The sequence below is a fragment of the Oncorhynchus nerka genome, linkage group LG20 (genome assembly GCF_034236695.1).
Source record: "Oncorhynchus nerka isolate Pitt River linkage group LG20, Oner_Uvic_2.0, whole genome shotgun sequence".
Taxonomy (NCBI): Eukaryota; Metazoa; Chordata; class Actinopteri; order Salmoniformes; family Salmonidae; genus Oncorhynchus; species Oncorhynchus nerka.
The window spans coordinates 79,705,775-79,731,182 of record NC_088415.1 but is presented as its reverse complement, the minus strand read 5'-3'; the positions used below and the strand labels follow the sequence as shown (position 1 = coordinate 79,731,182).

The 25,408-nt window shown below is 41.9% G+C and overlaps 2 protein-coding genes across 5 annotated transcripts; both read right to left on the bottom strand.

The window, feature by feature from the left end:
- Positions 1-10,458: 10,458 nt before the first annotated feature.
- On the bottom strand, positions 10,459-18,210 carry rwdd3 (RWD domain containing 3). 3 transcript variants are annotated; one of them, XM_029621281.2, is made up of 4 exons: positions 17,213-18,210; positions 14,952-15,415; positions 11,546-11,658; positions 10,459-11,361 (listed from the first exon to the last, which is right to left on the bottom strand). In XM_029621281.2, exons 1-4 carry the CDS (start codon positions 17,295-17,297, stop codon positions 11,250-11,252), a joined length of 774 nt encoding a protein of 257 aa, XP_029477141.1. In that variant the 5' UTR covers positions 17,298-18,210; the 3' UTR covers positions 10,459-11,249. The 3 variants fall into 3 exon arrangements, with proteins under 3 accessions (XP_029477141.1, XP_029477140.1, XP_029477142.1); XM_029621280.2 differs by having other exon boundaries at positions 14,952-15,418; positions 17,213-18,209; XM_029621282.2 differs by having other exon boundaries at positions 15,123-15,418; positions 17,213-18,204.
- Positions 18,211-19,448: 1,238 nt separating this feature from the next.
- Positions 19,449-24,488, bottom strand: LOC115101807 (holocytochrome c-type synthase-like). 2 transcript variants are annotated; one of them, XM_029621278.2, is made up of 8 exons: positions 24,131-24,488; positions 23,940-24,002; positions 23,522-23,673; positions 23,155-23,354; positions 22,666-22,814; positions 22,398-22,517; positions 21,884-21,970; positions 19,449-20,284 (listed from the first exon to the last, which is right to left on the bottom strand). In XM_029621278.2, the coding sequence occupies exons 3-8, from the start codon at positions 23,628-23,630 to the stop codon at positions 20,086-20,088; spliced, it is 864 nt and encodes a 287-aa protein (XP_029477138.1). In that variant the 5' UTR covers positions 23,631-23,673; positions 23,940-24,002; positions 24,131-24,488; the 3' UTR covers positions 19,449-20,085. The 2 variants fall into 2 exon arrangements, with proteins under 2 accessions (XP_029477138.1, XP_029477137.1); XM_029621277.2 differs by lacking the exon at positions 23,940-24,002 and having other exon boundaries at positions 24,131-24,487.
- Positions 24,489-25,408: the final 920 nt, after the last annotated feature.

Here is a 25,408-nt window from a genome sequence, read left to right as displayed (position 1 = left end):
ATTGATTGTTTCAACAGTCACTGTTCGTTTGACTGACACTGACCCGATAGGTAATGATCATTTGTCCAAGGTAATGAAGAGATAGGATGCCTCGGAAATTACACCCTATTACCTATATAGTGAACTACTTGGTCAAAATAAGTGCACTACAGGCCAAGGAATAGGGTGACTGGTGAAAAGTAATTCACTATATGCTGTCATTTGAGATGCGGACTCAGGGATTTGTCTTTACCATCTGTAATAACCTGTTGCGTTTGAATGATGACAACTGTATAATCCTCCTATCGTTGTCATGTCATGCATGGCACATCCAGATCTGATCTGGAATCAGTCTAGTAATGACCTGTCTTCCTCACTGTAAACCCAGAGGCTACAAGCAAAGCCTCAGAGAGCGGCAGGTGTGGCCGACTGTTGCCCTGAAGCATCAGGCAGAAACACTTACAGTGTCCCCACAGACCTATTCAAAGGTTGGTAGAATCCTTGATATAACTTTGATATAACTCATTAGATTAACTTTAATGTCTGCTATAATGGTTGTTTTAGAAGGAAACCAAATTAAACATCATGATCATAATTATCCATTGTCTCAATTCACATCAGACTAAAAACATGTGTCCTGTGGCTGTGGAGGGAATAGTGCCTTGGTAAAGAACAACAGTGTCCTGTGGCTGTGGAGGGAATAGTGCCTTGGTAAAGAACAACAGTGTCCTGTGGCTGTGAAGGGAATAGTGCCTTGGTAAAGAACAACAGTGTCCTGTGGCTGTGAAGGGAATAGTGCCTTGGTAAAGAACAACAGTGTCCTGTGGCTGTGTAGGGAATAGTGCCTTGGTAAAGAACAACAGTGTCCTGTGGCTGTGAAGGGAATAGTGCCTTGGTAAAGAACAACAGTGTCCTGTGGCTGTGAAGGGAATAGTGCCTTGGTAAAGAACAACAGTGTCCTGTGGCTGTGAAGGGAATAGTGCCTTGGTAAAGAACAACAGTGTCCTGTGGCTGTGAAGGGAATAGTGCCTTGGTAAAGAACAACAGTGTCCTGTGGCTGTGAAGGGAATAGTGCCTTGGTAAAGAACAACAGTGTCCTGTGGCTGTGAAGGGAATAGTGCCTTGGTAAAGAACAACAGTGTCCTGTGGCTTTGTAGGGAATAGTGCCTTGGTAAAGAACAACAGTGTCCTGTGGCTGTGAAGGGAATAGTGCCTTGGTAAAGAACAACAGTGCCCTGTGGCTGTGGAGGGAATAGTGCCTTGGTAAAGAACAACAGTGTCCTGTGGCTGTGAAGGGAATAGTGCCTTGGTAAAGAGCAACAGTGTCCTGTGGCTGTGAAGGGAATAGTGCCTTGGTAAAGAACAACAGTGTCCTGTGGCTGTGAAGGGAATAGTGCCTTGGTAAAGAACAACAGTGTCCTGTGGCTGTGAAGGGAATAGTGCCTTGGTAAAGAACAACAGTGTCCTGTGGCTTTGTAGGGAATAGTGCCTTGGTAAAGAACAACAGTGTCCTGTGGCTGTGAAGGGAATAGTGCATTGGTAAAGAACAACAGTGCCCTGTGGCTGTGGAGGGAATAGTGCCTTGGTAAAGAACAACAGTGTCCTGTGGCTGTGAAGGGAATAGTGCCTTGGTAAAGAGCAACAGTGTCCTGTGGCTGTGAAGGGAATAGTGCCTTGGTAAAGAACAACAGTGTCCTGTGGCTGTGAAGGGAATAGTGCCTTGGTAAAGAACAACAGTGTCCTGTGGCTGTGAAGGGAATAGTGCCTTGGTAAAGAACAACAGTGTCCTGTGGCTGTGGAGGGAATAGTGCCTTGGTAAAGAACAACAGTGTCCTGTGGCTCTGAAGGGAATAGTGCCTTGGTAAAGAACAACAGTGTCCTGTGGCTGTGTAGGGAATAGTGCCTTGGTAAAGAACAACAGTGTCCTGTGGCTGTGTAGGGAATAGTGCCTTGGTAAAGAACAACAGTGTCCTGTGGCTGTGAAGGGAATAGTGCATTGGTAAAGAACAACAGTGTCCTGTGGCTGTGTAGGGAATAGTGCCTTGGTAAAGAACAACAGTGTCCTGTGGCTGTGAAGGGAATAGTGCCTTGGTAAAGAACAACAGTGTCCTGTGGCTGTGAAGGGAATAGTGCCTTGGTAAAGAACAACAGTGTCCTGTGGCTGTGGAGGGAATAGTGCCTTGGTAAAGAACAACAGTGTCCTGTGGCTGTGAAGGGAATAGTGCCTTGGTAAAGAACAACAGTGTCCTGTGGCTGTGAAGGGAATAGTGCCTTGGTAAAGAGCAACAGTGTCCTGTGGCTGTGAAGGGAATAGTGCCTTGGTAAAGAACAACAGTGTCCTGTGGCTGTGGAGGGAATAGTGCCTTGGTAAAGAACAACAGTGTCCTGTGGCTGTGAAGGGAATAGTGCCTTGGTAAAGAACAACAGTGTCCTGTGGCTGTGTAGGGAATAGTGCCTTGGTAAAGAACAACAGTGTCCTGTGGCTGTGTAGGGAATAGTGCCTTGGTAAAGAACAACAGTGTCCTGTGGCTGTGAAGGGAATAGTGAATTGGTAAAGAACAACAGTGTCCTGTGGCTGTGTAGGGAATAGTGCCTTGGTAAAGAACAACAGTGTCCTGTGGCTGTGAAGGGAATAGTGCCTTGGTAAAGAACAACAGTGTCCTGTGGCTGTGTAGGGAATAGTGCCTTGGTAAAGAACAACAGTGTCCTGTGGCTGTGAAGGGAATAGTGCCTTGGTAAAGAACAACAGTGTCCTGTGGCTGTGAAGGGAATAGTGCCTTGGTAAAGAACAACAGTGTCCTGTGGCTGTGGAGGGAATAGTGCCTTGGTAAAGAACAACAGTGTCCTGTGGCTGTGTAGGGAATAGTGCCTTGGTAAAGAACAACAGTGTCCTGTGGCTGTGTAGGGAATAGTGCCTTGGTAAAGAACAACAGTGTCCTGTGGCTGTGAAGGGAATAGTGAATTGGTAAAGAACAACAGTGTCCTGTGGCTGTGTAGGGAATAGTGCCTTGGTAAAGAACAACAGTGTCCTGTGGCTGTGAAGGGAATAGTGCCTTGGTAAAGAACAACAGTGTCCTGTGGCTGTGAAGGGAATAGTGCCTTGGTAAAGAACAACAGTGTCCTGTGGCTGTGTAGGGAATAGTGCCTTGGTAAAGAACAACAGTGTCCTGTGGCTGTGAAGGGAATAGTTCCTTGGTAAAGAACAACAGTGTCCTCTGGTGGTTGTCATTTAAAAATCATGCACTGTTCTGGTCTAAGAGTTTACAGATGCAAAATTGCACATCCTACACCTCTCTCTTTCTCTCCTTCAATATAACACACACACCGTCCTCTCTCTCGCACGCACGCACGCGCGCACGCACGCACGCACACACACACACACACACACACACACACACACACACACACACACACACACACACACACACACACACACACACACACACACACACAGACACACACACACACACACACACACACACACGGCCTAAACCCCTCCCCAGTATCATTGCTTAAGCTTCAACTTTAAAGCTGGTATTAATTCGGAGCTAAGGGGGCAGGGGATACATGCACTGTTACAATATTTAGCGACTCACTGTGTCTATGTATAGAATACTTGTGTTCTTCTTTCATTCCAGCGCTTTCATGTGAATATCAAAGACATCAAAATAGAGTCCCATAAAGAAGTTATTGAGGTTACCACTGAAAATTACACATGCATATTTGTGTGTCATCAACAATGAGACATGGGACACAGCACTGCGTGTGTTTGTCTCCACACACACCGGTGCATTCACCTCACGTGGTGGTTTGAGTATAATGGTCTCTCCTAACTGACTCTCTAATGTTTGCCTACCCATCTCAAGCATGTCAGCTGCCTTATCTTCTCCAGGATAATAAGATTGCCCTTGAATTTGTGGAGAACAGTGTTGGAAAATAAATGTTGGTGGGGGAGTGGTTACGATAGGGCAAAATGACGTATTATCTTTGGTTTGCCAATGAAATCATGACTTGTTTGATTTCTCTGGGTGAATGGAATAAGAGCTCCGTGAAGCAGGAGAGTTGAGTTTAGTTTAGTTAGTTAAGTTTAGCAAAAAAAATTACATCCTGCGTCACTCCGTCAAGGGAAACAAAGTATTATTTCTAACAAAGATATCTACATATATTTCAGGATGTTGTGTATCCCTGGAAATAATCAGAATTCATGTAAACTTTAGTTTTGAAAACATAGGTTGTCCGAAAAAAAGTGATCTCTCGGCACAACCCCGGGTATGGGTTAACTTTTTAAAACCATGTTTATATTTGTCTTATCTAATTTCTTTACTGAATTAAATATTACCACTACTTTTTAAAAACCGTGTTTATATTTGTCTTTTATCTTCATTTCCCAAACAAAATTCAACACAAACACTTAAAAATATATATATTTGAATAATTTTAAGCATCTTTTAACACAGGCTTAAGACCTAACAAACACTTTGTACTTTTTTAAACAACACTTTTAACATAGGCCCTGTTGTTACCTCATATCCCAGCAACAATGCCTTGCATTATGCCTGGGAAGAAAACATTTCAATTTGCTCAACCATTGGCTCAACTTACCCCAAGACAAACATTTTGACTATATTAGCCCACATAGCTCATATTGAAGTTTATATAGACACCAACTGGTGTATAGAATAATCTTAAAATAATCTACTTTGGTTTAGTTAGACACAAGCATCATGAAACCTCTAACACAATCAATTAATTTGACTGGACCTAATTTGCTTACCCCTTTTTTCATGTGGTTTCTTACTTCACAGACTCCATGAAATGATTACCTCTTCTTAAATATTTGGTCAACTGATTAACTGCTATGCTGCCTAAAAAACAAGTGTGGCTCAACTTACCCCACTCTCCCCTATAAACATTGAAAGTAAACAATTTCTCTCATGGTTGAAGTCACAGGAGTCACCAACTAACAACAACTATGCCTTGAATCACATTGTAAAGCCACATTCTGCCGTGTTCCCCCAACTCCTCCAGTTCCCCCAACAGCCTGCATTTTTCTTGAAGGCTGGGACAAACATGCCTCATTCAACTCATTGAGGGCTTGATGATTAGTCGACAAGTTGAACGAGGTGTGCTTGTCCAGGGCTACAACACAAATGTGTGCTGCTGGGAGAACTGGAGGACTGGAGTTTGGAAACACTGGCCTATTGTACTGTATGACAGACGTACAAGAACATATTTTCAGGCCCTTTCCCTCACCCATCCCCTTTCCACCAATCAGAATCATTATGCTCCGTCCCACATTTTTATTTTTTTCCCTGACAATAACACGTTTATCTCTCACCTAAAAACCTTCTACTCTACTTTCATTAAAAAGGCCAGTGTCCTCTAGCTGCATTACTCAGGAGCTAACGAGTTAGGGATAATTAAGAAGCCAAGCTCAATAATGGGGAGAGGAGCAGTAATGCCAGGGTAATTGAGGCATGTGTGTGCGTGTGTGTCTGTGTCTGTGTGTGTTGTTACCATTGCTGTGAGGGGCAGCTCATGAGAAAGATAAGAGCGGCATCACCACAGTCAGTTCAGGGTGAAATGCCACATTCGATGACTGTCGTTCACTAAGTCATTATGCTGATAAAGATTGCAGAACGTTGTGTGCGGTTTAGTGTATGTGCAATAAAATGTATATTTGAAAATGTAGAGGAATTGAATGAATGCAGACACAGACAGTCCAAGTATATGAATGAATACGTATCTATTTGTAAGGTAAAGGTGAAAGATGAAGGGTGAGAGAGGGTGTCTGAGGGTGATAGAGAAGGGGGGCTGTTATGAGACATTAATGTTATTGTGTAAGGTACCCATTGTGGAAGGTATTCATATGTACACACTATTTCAAGCCAAAAAGAGGTGTAAAAGAAATGGTGACCTTACGCCGTGTTGATCCAACCCCTCTTCAATCGTGACACGATTCGTATACAGAGAAAGAGTCCTTCCTATCCTGTGTCAGGGGAAACAAGAGACAGTATTAACAAAAACAGCATTAGTGTAGGTTGTTACTACTCTTCAAGGTTATTGAGCCCAAGACAACTATAGGTCAGAGGTTATACCTTGTTCCCAGCAACAGTCCAGCCACCCAGTCTAGCCCAGCCACGCTGATAAAGGTTATGACATTTAGGACGATCTATGGGACAAAGAAGGAAACGTGAGGCCATGTTGAACTGTTCTTCTGATACACAGCAGTTTATGAGTAAAGTGTTCTATATGTATGCATGAAGCTACGATCGAAGTACTCACATTGAAGGTCTCTCTCGAAGGCCTCTCACCAAAGGCCCACAGTACAAGAGACAACCCACCTGAGGAATATCTCATGGAACAGAAGCAGGGTATACCACATGATGGATGGATAAGTCTCTACTAACATGGATATATCTCGACTAAAAGGTGCCATAGTCCTCTCCTGGTGTCTTACCTCAGGTCTGAAGTCTTACCTGAGAGATGTTCATACAACACATTTATGAAACCACCACTTAGCTTAAAAATCAATCATTATACTGATTTGAGGTTGAACAGACAAAATAGTTGTGTCATAATTTCTATTTCCTGACTGACTTGCTGCCTCTGCTCCAAGCCCTGTTTTATCCAATGAAATGCCAGTAGGTGAGTGACATTTAAGCAGTGTTATTTGGGGACTGTGTGTCAGGGAAAAGGGCAGGCCAGGTGGATTGATTGTCCAGGGCAGGGGTGGTAAAGGTGTTGGAGTGAGTGGGTTTCATTAAGGTCTGGTAAATCCCGGAGAAAAACAAAGACATTGTATCCCTATGCCATTCACAAGGACTATCTCCTATACCAGGGGTACTCAACTACTATTTGAGAAGGTCCGTTCACGCAAATTTCCTAGGCGGTCCGGATGGATATTGTCATTTATCGGCGAAGAAACAAACTACCACCCTGCAACCCCAAACTGTTTCAACTTTTTACAACCCTCTTGTTGGCGGTGAAAACCTTTTGCAGATTTAAAGCATATTTCCTGCAATTCTACACAATTTGCAATGGGGTGGACAGAAAATGTTGCCTTTTCAAAATGTAATTTCTTGCAATTCTACACATTTTGCCATGTCTTATTTGAGTTCATATACCTGAGTAACTCAATAAACTCAATGGGGGCCCCCTGGGGGTCGAGGCCCCTGCCCACGTAATGTGGCCATGATAACTTCAAGATTTAGATATATGGTTAGCCTAACTTACCTACCTAGCTAATATGGGCTAGTTGATCAACTGGACATGTCTGACAGGTTATAAATAGCTCTCCAAGGTCAGTGAATGACATAACAAGAGGAAAACTGCCCATGCACGAGCAAAATAATAAATAATAATAAATACAATTTTTAAAAGTCTGGACCCGCGGTCTGTATTGACCCTGTCCTGGGTCCAGATCACTGTCTGCCAGTTGCGTATGGCTGCCCTTCACCATTCAATACCGGTATAACGTTCATACACACAACATACAATTCTGTACCTATACCATTCATAATGAGACTTGTATACCATTCTACCTGTATACCATTCATAAGGAGACTTGTATACCATTCTACCTGTATACCATTCATACGGACTGTACCGTTATTGACCTATCTACCATTCATACGGAGACTTGTATACCATTCTACCTGTATACCATTCATACGGACTGTACCGTTATTGACCTATCTACCATTCATACGGAGACTTGTATACCATTCTACCTGTATACCATTCATACGGACTGTACCGTTATTGACCTATCTACCATTCATACGGAGACTTGTATACCATTCTACCTGTATACCATTCATACGGACTGTACCGTTATTGACCTATCTACCATTCATACGGAGACTTGTATACCATTCTACCTGGATACCATTCATACGGACACTCTCCAGTTCAATTCTATACCTGTATAGTATACCTTTCATAAAGACTATTATACCTTTCTGTGCTTATATATTGTTTAATAACATGTCTCAGGTAACATTTTGTACCTGTACCATTGACCATATGAATCTCTCAAAGTCTTTCCTATCATCAACTGTAGGAATTCAGTGCAGATACCCATGACAGCTAGTTAATAGGTAGGACAGACAACAGTTACGACTACTTCTCTGCTTGTGATTTCTAATTATAACAACTTGATGCCTGGGCAGGACAGGAATAAGCAAATATGATTGAATGTGCCTCAGAAAGGTAAAAGACATCCATCTTCCAATACGCAGCTTTTTTAAGATGAGATCAATAAAACTATAAAACACTGCCTAACATTTAAATGGCCTCATTTGCAGGCCTTCTGTAAGGGAGAAAACAACTGATATTGACATACAGGAAACTCTGAGTAATGGTTATGTTGAGGGTTCTATTTTATTTATGGACTGATGGAGGCAGGAATATATGATGAGTGGTTCTGTATGCGTCCCACAGTTTTAGATAAACTTTGCAACAACTTTTCAGTTCAGTATTTTTTAGTGGCGCTAAATAAAACCCATGTATTTAAATGGCAGTTACATAGACAGTGACATAGACAGTTACATAGACAGTGACATAGACAGTTACATAAACATAGGCAGTTACATAGACAGTTACATAGACAGTTACATAGACATAGGCAGTTACATAGACATAGGCAGTTACAGAGACATAGACAGTTACAAATACATGAACAGGGTTATGGGACATGTTACATAGTCCTAAGCAGTTTCAAATCGCAACTAGGATGCTGTATACAGACAGCATCCTAGTTGAGCATTGTTCCTGTACCTGCCATCTGAAATTAATTACAGCCTTATGTGTGTGGACATATGTCGAAGAAGCGAGTGTTTTCCAGTTAAAAAATTACAATACTAGGCTAACCGTTAGAATGGAAGACCCTGGATAAAATCTGTTTTTGAGATTATAGATATGCCTTTGTCGACAGGAATCTTAATTTTTTTGTTCAACTGTACACTTTTATTAACCTTGTACAAACACCCGGAAGTTTTGCGAGATTACATTCGGTTTCGTGACACGGATTACAGCTAACCATTTACAGTGAATTCAGAAAGTATTCAGACCCCTTGACTTTTTCCACATTTTGTTACGTTACAGGCTAATTCTAAAATTGATTAAATTGTCCCCCCCAACCCCTAATCAATCAACACACAATTACCCCATAATGACAAAGCAAAAACAGGTTTAGGTATTTTTTTTATGTATTAAAGATAAAAAACTGAAATAGCACATTTACATAAGTATTCTTACTCTTTACTCTGTACTTTGTTGAAGCACCTTTGGCAGCGATTACAGCCTTGAGTCTTACTGGGTATGACGCTACAAGCTTGGCACACCTGTATTTAGGGAGTTTCTCACATTTTTCTCTGCACATCCTCTCAAGCTCTGTCAGGATGGAGAGCATCGCTGCACAACTATTTTCAGGTCTCTCCAGAGATGTTTGATCGGGTTCAAGTCCAGGCTCTGGCTGGGCTATTCATGGAAATTTAGAGACTTGTCCCGAAGCCACTTCTACATTGTCTTGGCTGTGTGCTTAGGGTCGATGTCCTGTTGGAAGATGAACCTTCGCCCCAGTCTGAGGTCCTGAGTGCTCTGGAGCAGGTTTTCATTAAGGAACACTCTGTACTTTGCGCCGTTCATCTTTCCCTCGATCCTGACTAGTCTCACAGTCCCTGCCGCTGAAAAACATCAACACAGCATGATGCTGCCACCACCATGCTTCACAGTAGGGATGATGCCAGGTTTCTTCCAGCCGTGACTTTTATTTTTTACAATTTCACCTTTATTTAACTAGGCAAGTCAGTGACGCTGGTCTGAGAATCCTTTAGATGCCTTTTGGCAAACTTCAAGCGTGCTATCATGTGCCTTTTACTAAGGAGTGGCTTCAGTCTGGCCACTCTACCATAAAGACCTGATTGGTGAAGTGCTGCAGAGATGGTTGTCCTTCTGGAAGGTTCTCCCATTTCCACAGAGGAACTCTAGAGCTCTGTCAGAGTGACCATCGGGTTCTTGGCCATCTCTCTGAACAAAGCCCTTCTCCCCCTATTGCTCATTTCGGCCGGGCGGCCAGCTCTAGGAATAGTCTTGTTGGTTCCAAACTTCTTCCATTTAAGAATGATGGAGGCCAGTGTTCTTGGGGACCTTCAATGCTGCAAACATTTTTGGCACCTTTCCCCAGATCTGTACCTCAACACAATCTTGTCTCTGAGCTCTTCGGACAATTCCTTCAACCTCATGGCTTGGTTTGCGCTCTGGCATGCACTGTCAACTGTGGGACCTTATATAGACAGGTGTGTGCCTTACCAAATCATGACCAATCAAATCAATTTACCTCAGCTGGACTCCAATCAAGTTGTAGCAACATCTCAAGAATGATCAGTGGAAACAGGATGCACCTGAGCTCAAATTCGAGTCTCATAGCAAATGGTCTGAACACTTATGTAAATAAGGTATCGTCATTATAGGGTATTCTATGTAGAAATGTTTATTTTTAATACATTTTAGAACAAATCTGTAATGTAACAAAATTGTGGAAAAAGTCAAGGGATCTGAATACTTTCCGAATGCACTGTATGTAAGCTTGCGAAATCAGGGTGGCTCGCGAGGCTAAAACTGTATGACTGTTATTAATTTCAGACGCTAGGCATCGGAACGATACGCATCTGTATACAACATCCTATACGCAATCCGAAGCTAAGTCCTATGATGCAACTTTCATGTAACATCAGAGATTTGTGGACCACTTTATAGCAGTTTTTCTATATGACCTTAACCTTCGTGTATTTCGTCTGATGAAGAGGTACAAGAAGGAGGAACAAATCTTTCAGGAGTAGAAAGCAAGGCACAACTTTTCAACTAGGGAATAGCCTAAGTGGATACCTGAGCTGGCAAGGTGAAAAACCTGTCGATGTGCTGTTGAGCAAAGCACTTGACAGTAATTTGCTCCAGGGGTGCTGTACTACTATGGCTGACCCTGTATAACACATTCAAAGCACCTATCCAGTGTGTGACAAAAAAAAAAAAAAAGATTTGAATAAACTAACAACTTTACAAATATTTGATTCAAATGGTAGACTTTGCTGCCATCATGTGGATGGTAGAAAAACCTTTTGAATACCTTCAATGCACAAATGTAACCCATAACTGAATGTTAATCAGATGTTTAGATTAGTCCTTCTGTTGACTGTCATATGAAAAGTATAAAGTTCACATAATCTGCACCAGTCTGGAAAAGCATGACTTGACAAAAGCCATGATGGCTACGGCAATGTGGCCACAAACTCTTGGTACAGTTTCAATAGTCCAACTTGCTCAAACTCCCTTTGTAGCTCCTCGAGGGACAAAAACTCTTTGATTTCAAAAGATGAGATCCTGTGAATGAGAGAAGAAACACATTGAGGGATGATAGAGTGAGGAGCAGTAAATGAAATCAAGGACTGATTACAGTGAGTTCTTGAACACATTGCCAGAGACCTTTACAATGCCCAAATGTACAATTGCAAAATGCCCACGTTATGACACAAATTCATATAGAAAAGCTGAGGAAATCCTTAACCGTTTGAGGTCTGAGACTTGGGTTTCGCAAAGAACTCTCATCATCTTCTCTTTGCATCTCTTTCCTGATGAATCCACATCTACTTTCACAGTTCTCTGGAGATGGATGTATTCCTACAGAGGGGAAACAAACATTGGATTTGGCTTGTAAATATAATGACCTGTGAAACCAGCAGTTAATTAATACTGTTCAAGTACAAGTTTAGCATGGGTAGTAGTGATTCCTGGTTGGCAAATGATGAAGGAGGCAGGGTAATAATGATCAATAAATGTATTGTATGATGTTGCAATAATTAAGGTGCCAAGTCAACATGTCCCAACACTGTTTGTCTGAATTATATTTTCCAACTTTCATATTCAGTACAACTTTCTGTACATGCACAGTTAATTACTGAACAAAGGAAACGTGAAAAACAACACAGACATTTTGTGGAATGACATACATACTATGCTTTTTCAGTCATTCATTTAGGTTCAGATGAAGTATGAGCACCACATCTTTAAAGAAGTGGATTAGGCCTAAAACATAACATATTTATGGAGGGGAGTGAATTTGGACAGTGAAGCTACCATTTGTTATTTGTCTCTATAATCCAGCATTTTAGATTTGAGATAAGATGTTTTACATTAGGTGACAGTATAGAATGTCACCTTTTTGAGGGTATTTTCATACATACACTCCCCTATGTATTTATTTGGACAGTAATACTAAAACTTTAAATTTGAGATCAAACGTTTTATATGACAGTATACAATGTTACCATCTATTTGAGGGTATTTTAATACATACGTTTTACCGTTTGGAAATTAAAGCACTTTATGTATCTAGTCCAGCCATTTGAAGGTGTCATAAGAATTCATTTTACTCAATGTTTAGCATTTAGTCCCATATTCCTAGCATGCAATGACTATATCAAGCTTGTGACTCTACAAACTTGTTGGATGCATTTGCAGTTTGTTTTAGTTGTGTTTCGGATTATGTTGAGAAATTAATGGTAAATAATGTAGTGTTATTTTGGAGTCACTTTTATTGTTAATAAGAATATAATTTGTTTCTGAACACTTCTACATGAATGTGGATGCTACCATGATTACAGATAATCCTGAATGAATCGTGAATAATGGGTTAGGGTTAGTGATTATGCCCCCAAAACACGATAAAGTCTCGATAACCTAGCATTTTTTTTGGGGGGGGGGGGGTAAGATATTTATGCCTCTAACTTTCATTATTCACGATTAATTCAGGATTATCCGTAATCATGGTAGCATTCACATTAGATGTTGAAATGCTCAGAAACATATTCTAATCTTATTAACAATAAAAGTGACTCCAAAATGACACAATTCATGATTTACCATTCATTTCTATTGGGAACAACATAATCAGAAACAAAACTAAAACAAACTGCAAATGCATCCAACAAGTTTGTAGAGTCACAAGCTTGATGTAGTCATGGCATGCTAGGAATATGGGACCAAATACTAAACCTTTGACTACTTTGATAAACTATAAACAAATTTGTTCAAATACTTATATGACTTCTTCAGAAGGGGGGGGGGGCTAGATACATAAAGTGCATTCATTTCTAAATGGTAAAACAGATATGTATGAAAATACCCTTAAATAAAGGTGACATTCTGTACTGTCGCCTCACATGAAACATTTCATCTCAAATCCAAAATGCTGAAGTATAGAACTAAATGTAACATATGGACGGGAGTGTACATGACATCATTATAGCCAACATATCGTGAGGGTTTACATACACCTGAGCCAAATACATTTAAACTCAGTTTTTCACAATTCCTGACATTTATTCCTCAGAAAAATTCCATGCCTTAGGTCAGTTAGGATCACCACTTTATTTTAAGAATGTGAAATGTCAGAATAATAGTAGAGAGAATGATTTATTTCAGCTTTTATTTCTTTCATCACATTCCCAGTGGGTCAGAACACTCAATTAGTATTTGTTAGCATTGCCTTTAAATTGTTTAACTTGGGTCAAACCTGTCGGGTAGCCTTCCACAAGATTCCCACAATAAGTTGGGTGAATTTTGGCCCAGTCCTCCTGACAGAGCTGGTGTAACGGAGTCAGGTTTGTAGGCCTCCTTGCTCGCACACGCCTTTTCAGTTCTGCCTACAAATTTTCCATAGGGTTGAGGTCAGGGCTTTGTGATGGCCACTCCAATACCCTGATTTTGTTGTCCGCCATTTTGCCACAACTTTGGAAATATGCTTGATATCATTGTCCATTTGGAAGACCCATTTGCGACCAAGCTTTAACTTCTTGACTAATGTCTTGAGATGTTGCTTCAATGCATCCACATAATTTTCCTTCCTCATGACGCCATATATTTTGCGAAGTCCACCAGTCCCTCCTGCAGCAAAGCACCCCCACAACATGATGCTGCCACCCCCGTGCTTCAAGGTTGGGATGGTGTTCTTCAGCTTGCAAGCCTCCCCCTTTTTCCTCCAAACATAACAATGGTCATTATGGCCAGTTATATTTTTGTTTCATCAGACCACAGGACATTTCTCCAAAAAGTACGATCTTTGTCCCCATGTGTAGTTTCAAACTGTAGTCTGGCTTTTTTTATGGTGGTTTTGAAGCAGTGGCTTCTTCCTTGCTGAGAGGCCTTTCAGGTTATGTCGATATAAGACTAATTTTACTTTAGATATAGATACTTTTGTACCGATTTCCTCCAGCATCTTCACAAGGTCCTTTGCGGTTCTTCTGGAATTGATTTACATTTTTCGCACCAAAGTACGTTCATCTCTAGGACGGCTGCGTGGTGGCATAGTGTTTATACTTGCGTATTACTGTTTGTACAGATGAACGTGGTACCTTCAGGCATTTGTAAATTGCTCTCAAGGATGAAACAGACTTGTGGAGGTCTACAATTTTCTTTGCTGATTTCTTTTGATTTTCCCATGATGTCAAGCAAAGAGGCACTGAGTTTGAAGGTTGGCCTTGAAATACATCCACAGGTACACCTCCAATTTACTAAAATAATGTCAATTAGCCTATCAAAAGCTTCGAAAGCCATGACATAACTTTCTGGAATTTTCCAAGCTGTTTAAAGGCACAGTCAACTTACTGTATGTAAACTTCTGACCCACTGAAATTGTGATACAGTGAATTATAACTGAAATAATCTGTCTGTAAACAATTGTTGGAAACATTACTTGTGTCATGCACAAAGTAGATGTCCTAATCGACTATAGTTTGTTAACAAGAAATTGGTGCAGTGGTTGAAAAACAAGTTTTAATGACTCCAACCTAAGTGTATGTAAACTTCCGACTTCAACTGTACATCATATTCATTATTTATCATGTGTTATAGCTGATCTGAAGAGACATCTTTGCATCAGTTAAAGTCTAAACTCTATCTAAACTCTACACTACCTTGATACTCCTCCTTGCGCCTTGCAGAAGGACCAGTATCAACTTCCCCAAGAACAGCCTTCCGGTGAGCCCCAAATCCGAGCTCCACTTTTCAATTGCCTTTATATATTTTGTTTTGGACCTCATATGGTCTATTAGAAAAAGAGCTATCCACGTCTCCTCCTCACCAACCTCCTCTTGCACCTCCACCAGGGACTGGTCATTTAAAGTAAGTTCAGTGAAGTTCTGTTGGAGCCACAGCAGTAGTTCATGAACCATGGGGTCTGGCTCCAGTGCGGAGGCCTTTTCCAGCAGACTCTGCTTGATGTGTTGGCATTGTTTCCTGGAGAGCTGTTTAGAGCTGACACTTATTTTTGGGACACAGTGGGGGTACTCTGTTGGCAGCTGGAAGAGGAGACTCAAAAGAGTTCTCTCACTGGTGGCTGCTTCCACCTCCATCTGGATGCGGAATACAAGTCCCTTTTCTGCTGTGAAAACACTAACATGTTCAAGTAACTCATAAAACGTCACACCACATAAAATACTACTAGCTATACATAGCTAGCATCTAGGCTAGGCAGCTAGCTAACATAAAGGAAAAACTCTAGCTACAGTGTACATAATGTATTGTGGAATTTCCAACTCCAGGTACCTTAACTCCACAATGATTTCATCCACAGGGTTGAGCGCAGACTAGTTTGGGAAATTAGCTGTCGACACGCATGCAGTCGATACCTCAAAATACAAATTCTTAAACCCTTACAGTGTACCTATTCTTGTTTTTACATGCCTTTGTTTTATAAAAAAAAGTATGGATTTCGGCAAACAATCAAAAACAACCACCGACCGTTTCCTTGTTGAGATTTGCACCGAGTTGCCATCGGTGATTGTATTATTTAAAAGTATAGATTTCAGCAAACAAAAAAAAGCATGCAACAGAAGACAAACATAGGGACAAGGTAAGGGTTTAAGAAAATACATTTTTGAAGGGTTCCCCAACTGATTGCTTGCAGGGTGATTTTATTTGGCCTCAAAAGAACTTAGCAAATAAATATTATTTTAATTGTTGGACAAGTGATTTTAATTTTGGAAATCTGTTCCATAGTATTCCCACGCTTAAGAGAGATATATGTTCAGTGGCCAGTTTATTAGGTACACCACCCCATTCACAAAAATGTTTTTGCTTCTACAGACAGTGAGTCATGTGGCCATGGCTTGCTGTATTAAGCAGGCAGACAGGGATCGCAGCACGTTAGAATGTGCAAAACAAGCAAATTTGAGTGTTTTACTATTATTATAGTATCTCAGAAACAGCCATCCTCCTGGCCTTTTCAGGCATGATAAGTGTCTAGGGTTTACAGAGAATGGTGCAACAAACTAAAAACATCCAGTCAGCAGCAGTCTTGTTTGCAAAAAACAGCTTGTTGGTGATTGGTCGAAAGAGAATGAGACACTGGGCTCCACTCCTATCTGCTAAAAACAAGAAGTGGATCCAGTGCGCATGCAACCACCAATACTGGACAATTGAGGAGGGGAACCTGCCTGGTCCGACAAATCCTGGTTCCTGTTGCGTCATGCTTATGGCAGTCAGGATTTGGAGTAACAAGCATGAGTCCATGGCTCTATCTTGCCTGCTGTCAACGGTACAGGATGGTGGCAGTGGTGGTGTAATGGTGTGGGAAATGTTTTCCGGGCACACGTTAGATCCCTTGATACCAATTGAGCAACATATCCATGCCACAAATAATTCAGGCTGTTCTGGAGCCAAAGCAGTGTCCTATCCAGTTCTAGATGTGTGTACCTAATAAACTGGCCAATGAGTGTATGCGATCATATACAAAATGTAAGCAGGGTTAGAAATTATTTTTTAAATAAAATAAAGTATACAACATGTGTAGTCTAACTGTGAAACACTTACTTAGGGAACATTCCCAACAATGCTGAGAAACAAAATAGATAAATAATTGAAAGGTAAAACACGCAATAATAAATACACATTGAGTAACAATAAACTTGCCTATATACAAGTGGAACCAGTCAAATAGTATACCTGTTTCGGCTTCTTACGGTCAATTTGTAGCCTACATATTATTTGTAATGATGTTCTGGGCTCGACGTCTGAATCTAGTCGATGATCCCTGGCATAGCGATTCTAAGGAGTCGGTGTTTTTTTATTTTTTTATATAATCTGCGCCCAATTTCGTGGATGAAATCATCGTGGAGTTGAGTTACTAGGCAAATCATGGTGTAGAGAAACACAGCTAGCTAGCTCAACAATTTACCTGATTTCTCAAGTAGCTCAAATTCGTCCTTTTCACAGTATATTGCTGATAAAACGGACATTTCATCCAATGCCAGCTCAGACATTTCAAATAACAACTGTCATTCAAAATATCTCAAAAGAAATCGGTGCTTCTTTCACTCATTTTGTTTAAAAAATGTACGCGTTAAATGTGTGCTTGTTGTTTATGTCCGATGTACTTCAAGTCCCTATTTTAGTTCCACCCGTATCCAGACAAGAAACTATGGTCAAGAGAGCGGATTTACTTGTAGTGTAGCTAGCTAGTTCAATTTGTAAATAAAACTACACTACATGACCAAAAGTATGTGGATACCTGCTCGTCAAACATCTCATTCCAAAATCATGGGCATTAATATGGAGTTGGTCCCCCCTTTTCTGCTATAACAGCCTCCACTCTTCTGGGAAGACTTTCCACTAGAATCTGTTGGAACATTTCTGCGGGGACTTGCTTCCATTCAGCCACAAGAGCATTAGTGAGGTTGGGCACGGATGTTGGGCGATTAGGCCTGGCTCGCAGTCTGTGTTCCAATTTATCCCGAAGGTGTTAGATGGGGTTGAGGTCATGGCTCTGTGCAGGGCAGTCAAGTTCTTCCACACCGTTCTCAACCATTTCAGTATGGACCTCGCTTTGTACACAGGGGCATTGTCATGCTGAGCTTGAGGAATGGCCTTCCCCAAACTATTGCCACAAAGTTGGAAGCACAGAATCGTCTAGAAAGTATGATGTAATGTTAAGATTTCCCTTCACTGAACCATGAAAAACAGCCCGAGACCATTATATTCCAAATGTTAAAGTTGGCACTATCCATCCGGGCAGGTAGCGTTCTCCTGGCATCCACCAAACCAAGATTTGTCCATCGGACTGCCAGATGGTGAAGCATTATTCATCACTCCAGAGAACGCGTTTTCACTGCTCCAGTCCAATGGCGGCGCGCTTTACACCACTCCAGACAACGCTTGGCATTGCGCATGGTGATTTTAGGCTCATGTGCGGTTAATCTGACATATAAACCCATTTCATTAAACTCCCAGCTAACAGTTATTGTGCTGACGTTGCTTCTAGAGGCAGTTTGGAACTCGGTAGTGAGTGTTGCAACCGAGGGTAGAACATTTTTACACTACGTGCGTCCTGCACTAAGCGGGCCTGTTCCGTGAGATTGTGTAGCATACTGGTCCTGTTGTGAGCTTGTGGCCTACCATTGTTGCTCCTATATTTTTCCACTTCACCACAACAGCACTTACAGTTGACCGGGGCAGCTCTAGCAGGGCAGAAATTTTACAAACTGACTTGTTGGAAAGGTGGTATCCTATGACGGTGCCACATTGAAAGTCACTGAGCTCTTCAGTAAGGTCAATGTTTGGCTGGGGAGATTGCATGTGTGCTCGATTTTATACACCTGTCAGAAACGGGTGTGGGTGAAATCCCCCCTATTGGGTCAAAAGGGAAATAAAAGTTATCTGAGTTTTTCCCGCTGTGTACCAGAGTCCTCTTTGCTAGCAACATCGGTAAACAGTGTCCTTCGCCCCCGCCTGCCGAACACATGCCATTGTTAACAGAACTGCGGGAAATCGTGGGCGAAGGACACTTAACGGTGTGTACTAGCTTTAGCTAGATACCTTTGTTGCGCCCAGAATCTTCTTCTTATGTGGGGATTATCGACAGTTGGCATCCAACGTTATGGTGCATTACCGCCATCTATCGTACTGGGTGATAGTTAAAAAACGGACCAATACAAGTATAGAGGGGTACCTGCAGATGCAAGAATGCCCACATGCAGGAATGCCCGGAATTTCGAGGCTGCAGTTGCACCCTTCTCAATTGTACCGAAAAACGGTTAATTACTCAGAGCGTCATTATCTGTTCACAATACACATGAATCACATCTGATGGTCAACAATAAATAGCAGCGTGTGATTTTCAGATAGACAGCTTATCTCCAGTTTTCATCTATACACTGTGGCGCACTGGTAAAGCCTCGCTCACATCTTCAGTCGTTGGCTTCAGTAGCCTATAGTCAGTTGGAATACCAAGTCCACATATCATGCTTGCCTTTTTGCCTTCAAGTTTACTATTTCAAAAACTGAATCTGTTATTTAAGATGCTTAAGACAGAAGCTTATACTATACTAAATAAAACAAACAATTTGCCCTGAATTTAACTAAATTATGATTTTAAAAAGGCAACTGTGTGATGCATTGAAAATCAAGCCAAAGAATACACATTAACCTGTTTTATCTGGGACAATACATTATCAATTTGTCTTCATTGAGAATCCATTCCAAATGGTTGCTTCCATTGACCTGGGAGTTGATGCATTTAGTCATTGGGACACTTTAAATACATGCTACAAACCCACAAATACCCAATAGCCCTCCCTTTAACTTAAAACAACACCATACAAACATGCCTTTACTTTAAACATAATACGGGATACAAATAGCAAACAGTTCCATTTGATCAACTTAGGAGAAAAGATTCACTAAAGAAAAGCCACCAATTAGTATGTCCTCCCAAACAAACAATTTTTACAGTGAGTAAATATACATGTGATTGCGTGTGTGGACTCAAAGTCAATCAAAACAGTTCACTTCAAGCAATGAAACCAATCTAGCTGTCAATTAAAAGTTGAGTTATTAGCAGAGTGCCAGAGTCTGGTCAATAAATACATTAGTACTCCCTCAAATCAATGAATGAGAACATAGAGACGGTATTTAACCCTGTGAATCTTAAGTGGTAGTAGATAGCCTTGTTCCAGATCTGTATGTGATTTAGCCAACTTCTCTGACTATCATTGAATGGCATGACATCATACAGATCTGGGATCAGGCTATTAGTGTGGGGAGTGTTGGGGTTTAAGAGGAGGTCCAGCGCCACCAGGCCACTCTCATACGGTCCCACACGGCGCTGAGGGAGTCAAAGGCAGGACGCACGTCCAGGATGGTAAAGTTCTGCTTATTGATCTCACCGCCGTCGTAATAGTCAATCACATAGCGCACCTCCTTTCCACAGCGGTCTACGATCCAGTCGTGCCTGTCAAACGGTAAGCCATACCTGCAAACACAAAATCCGGTCGTATGATCTAGTGTATCACAAATTGAAACAACCAGAAAAAGAGTGCTAGTGGTACTTCTTGGGCTATGTCTGTGTCAAGAAAATGTATATATTTTTGCATGCAAACTCAGCAAAAAAAGAAACGTCCTCTCACTGTCAACTGCGTTTATTTTCAGCAAACCTAACATGTGTATATATTTTTATGAACATAAGGAGATTCACCAACTGAGACATAAACTGAACAAGTTTCACAGACATGTGACTAACAGAAATGGAATAATGTGTCCCTGAACAAAGGGGGGTCAAAATCAAAAGGTAACAGTCAGTATCTGGTGTGGCCACCAGCTGCATTAAGTACTGCAGTGCATCTCCTCCTCATGGACTGCACCAGATTTGCCTGTTCTTGCTGTGAGATGTTACCCCACTCTTCAACCAAGGCACCTGCAAGTTCCCAGACATTTCTGGGGGGAATGGCCCTAGCCCTCACCCTCCGAACCAACAGGTCCCAGATGTACTCAATGGGATTGAGATTCGGGCTCTTCGCTGGCCATGGCAGAACACTGACATTCCTTTCTTGCAGGAAATCACGCACAGAACGAGCAGTATGGCTGATGGCATTGTCATGCTGGAGGGTCATGTCAGGATGAGCCTGCAGGAAGGGTACCACATGAGGGAGGAGGATGTCTTCCCTGCACTGATATTGCCTGCAATGACAACAAGCTCAGTCCGATGATGCTGTGACACACTGCCCCAGACCATGACAGACCCTCCACCTCCAAATCGATCCCGCCCCAGAGTACAGGCCTCGGTGTAACGCTCATTCCTTCAACGATAAACGCAAATCCGACCATCACCCCTGGTGAGACAAAACCGCGACTCGTCAGTGAAGAGCACTTTTTGCCAGTCCCGTCTGGTCCAGCGACGGTGGGTTTTGCCCATAGGCGACGTTGTTTCCGGTGATGTCTGGTGAGGACCTGCCTTTACAACAGGCCTACAAGCCCTCAGTCCAGCCTCTCTCAGCCTATTGTGGACTGTCTTAGCACTGATGGAGGGATTGTGCGTTCCTGGTGTAACTCGGGCAGTTGTTGTTGCCATCCTGTACCTGTCCTGCAGATGTGATGCTCGGATGTACACATGATCTGCCACTGCGAGGACGATCAGCTGTCCGTCCTGTCTCCCTGTAGCGCTCACAGTACAGGCATTGCAATGTATTGCCCTGGCCACATCTGCAGTCCTCATGTGCCTAAGGCACGTTCACGCAGATGAGCAGGGACGCTGGGCATCTTTCTTTTGGTGTTTTTCAGTCAGTAGAAAGGCCTCTTTATTGTCCTAAGTTTTCATAACTGTCACCTTAATTGCCTACCGTCTGTAAGCTGTTAGTGTCTTAACGACCGTTCCACAGGTGCATGTTCATTAATTGTTTATGGTTCATTGAACAAGCGTGGGAAACAGTGTTTAAACCCTTTAAAATTAAGATATGTGAAGTTATTTAGATTTTTACGAATTATCTTTGAAAGACAGGGTCCTGAAAAGGGGAGGATTCTTTTTTTGCTGAATTTATGTAACTTCCATGCAGAACTGTTTCCACCAAAAACTCACCCCATCCAGTGGCGAAATCTGGCTCTAGGAGTGAATTCTTTTGCTTTGCCTCCAAACCGTAACAGGGAGGGTCCGCATGGACATTCTCTAGAAAGAAATTAAATACAATTCACATATCTGGTATGGCACACATATCATGACATGCACTGGTCGTTCAGGAGTAATTTGAAGCGTCAGTAAAGTGCTTATTAAAGTGCTGTGATTATTATTATTGACGCTGCTGGTCATCTATGAACATTTTAACATCTTGGCCAGGTTCTGTTATAATCTTCAACCGACACAGCCAGAAGAGGACTGGCCACCCCTCATAGCCTGGTTCTAGGGAGTTTTTCCTAGTCACCGTGCTTCTACACCTGTACTGATTGCTGTTTGGAGTTTTAGGCTGGGTTTCTGTACAGCACATTGAGATATCAGCTGATGTAAGAAGGGCTTTACAAATAAATTTGATTGATTGAAGTGCGCTCAACCTTACATGGTATTGTACCAGAGTCTGAGATGTTGATTGGTTACTCACTTCTTATGGAATTGTTCCCATTTGAGGATCTCCTGCCATGCCTGGTCATTGTTCTGGTTGTGAATCTTGATGATGTTTGTCATGTCTTTTTGACCAAGATCTTCATCCTTCCAGTGCCATCTGTGAAACAATTTTAATGAGTCAGTACACAACAGTAGAAACCCTAAACCCAAGTCCATAGAGATATAACTATAGGTTCTATCAATTCAATACATTCTATCTCAAAGCCCAAGCCATATCTCTTCAGTGTTCTGATTGGTCGACTGACCCTTTCCTCAGCATGGCATTCCAGAACATCTGTTCCGAGGGGTAGACCCAGTTCTGATCTGTACCACCCCGGGGGATCTGGGACTCCTCTCTGTTCACTGACAGATCAAAGGGCTGACCTGGGGCAGGCTGCTGATTGGGTGGCGGCATCTGGATAAAGAGAAATAACAAAACATAACGATGAAATGTAGTCTTCAGGGTTTTAAGTCTCATCAATATATGCTGTAGTGTCATCTATATCCTAATTGACTTGGTTTGATTCGATTTTAGCCTATTAGTCAACCAGTTCCTGGGTTATGAAAAAAGAGAGGTACACTAAACAACATTTAGTACATCAGTTTATATAAAAACTCTGTAACACTTTACTTTAGTGTTCTTATCACAGCGTAAAAATAGTTGTAGGAGTAACAAGTATTGTAATTACATAGTAGTAAGAATTATACACAGTGCATGTAAAAGTATTTTAGCTGCTTTTAGCTGCTTTGCGTACCATGTTTGCTATATCGATGTCAGACACAAATTTCTCTCTGTTGGCTGCTTTCATGGGGCACTCCACAAACTCGTATGCCCGATCCTGATGTGTTGGCCCTGCCTGGTCTGAAGCTGGGGCTATTGGGGGGGCCGTGCTCTCAACCTGGGCCGGGGTAGATGCCTTGTGCATGGGACACTCTGGTGGTGGTAATGGTGCACCTGAGAGGATAGGTCAAAATACATTAGTACAATGAAAAACAATATCTGCTTTGTTATTGCTATGCAAGGTGTGATAGCTGATGGGGTTATGGGTATACATTGCAGACAACAGAGAACCAATAGACAAACACAAACAGTATCAACCTGACACAGCTGAAGAGACTTACTTGGTTTGGTCTCCTTTTGCATGGGGCATCCCTGGGGTGGTGAGCCAGCATAGGGGTGAGCGACCACAAAGCCCTCTGCTTTAACTGTTGAACCAGACATGGGATCCATTCTGCCTGACAAGTTAGTCACTGGATAGGTCTACACCCCAGACCTGTCAGTGATATAACAGATATTAACGTTAAGAAAGAAGAAATGTGTAAAGGGTCATGAATTCCTGCTATGCCTCATAGCTAGCTCATCCCACGTCTAGCCTGTTAATTAACCAGTCATACAGCTAATGGTCAAAGATTTAAACAACAGCACCCCTAGCTTGTTATTTCCATATGTCTGTAACTCATGACAGTTGTCCTAAATAGTGTATTACAGTAACTGTTGAAATTAGCATTGCAACAGCAGCGATTATGTAAATATCACGACCTTGCATGCACTCTGGACCATATCAGCTGCCGGATACCGTAGCCGTAGGACTCCCATCCCATGCTGGTTTGAAATTCGTTTAGAAATGACAGACTAATTTCATGAATAAACTCGTTGCCTATTTCTTGAAATATATAAAGTAAAACAAACGATTTTACTATGGATTAATCTAGTAAATATAAACGTGTTACCTTGATGAAGGTAGCCCGTCTATGCTGCAATGTCGTGAAAGTTAGCAAACACTACACACCCACAATGCATTGGGGGAATGTTCTGGTTACTTTTGGGGCAATCTCAATTGCTTCCACTTCGCGTCCTCTCCAATGAGGTATAAACCGGGATTCCTATTCCTGTAGCCGCAATGGCGATTCCCATTCCTAAACTGTCACATACGCTACAATGGCACAGATATAAAGATGAGTCCTGTATCTATCTCTATGGGTATAACGAACAAAGAACGGTCCACTCGACTCTCTTCAAACCCGTTTGCAGAAGGTCAGAAGGAGAGACCTAGACAGCCTTGTCACAATTTACCCATGATACATCACGGTTTTGATGCTCGTGTTCGAGAGCATCAAAACCAAAGAGTTTTTAAACCAATTTCCGGACACGCTTACGAAACAGACCAAACCGACTAGGCCGGGGGTTGAGAAGTCAATTGGGGAAGTTATTTTTTCCCCCATAGTTGTTCATTTTCTCGAAAGGCACCACCTAAATTCGAGCCAATGTCTTAAGAAGTTAAACATGTTATTACTCCAACCTCTTGAAAGTGACAAACTGACTCGTTTTCATTTTCGTTAAAAAAAACAAGTGTTTGATTTGACAGCGTGCACACGCGCAGTTCGGCGCGAGAGACACGTTAGTACGACCGAGTTTAGCTATCCAACGTCGCCATGACCGCACACAATGGGAATGTCTATTGGAGAAGCAGTTTCTGCCTATCTTCATACTGTACTGTCTTTGTTCGATAGCATCAAAACCGTGATGTATACTTGATAAATTATGACAGACGTGAATGATCTAGAAATAATATTGAGTAGTCATTTAGGATGCAAGGTGATTTGTAGATCAATCAGTCTCAACTCACCTTTATCCCATTTAATCCAACCATTTTTCATTACGCCCAGAAATCTGCTCCTTTTATTCTCTGTCACCAACGCACAAGATGACCAGTTCTTATAGCCTTTAGCCGTACCCTTATCCTACTCCTCTGGTGATGTAGAGGTTAACCCAGGCCCTGTAGCCCCCAGTTCCACTCCTATTCCCCAGGCTCTATCATTTGTTGACTTCTGTAACCGTAAAAGCCTTGGTTTCATGCATGTTAACATCAGAAGCCTCCTCCCTAAGTTTTTTTTCTCTTCACGGCTATAGCACACTCCACCAACCCTCATGTCCTAGCTGTGTCTGAATCTTGGCTTAGGAAGACCACCAAAAATTGTGCCATTTTTAACTGCCAAATGGGGTGGAGT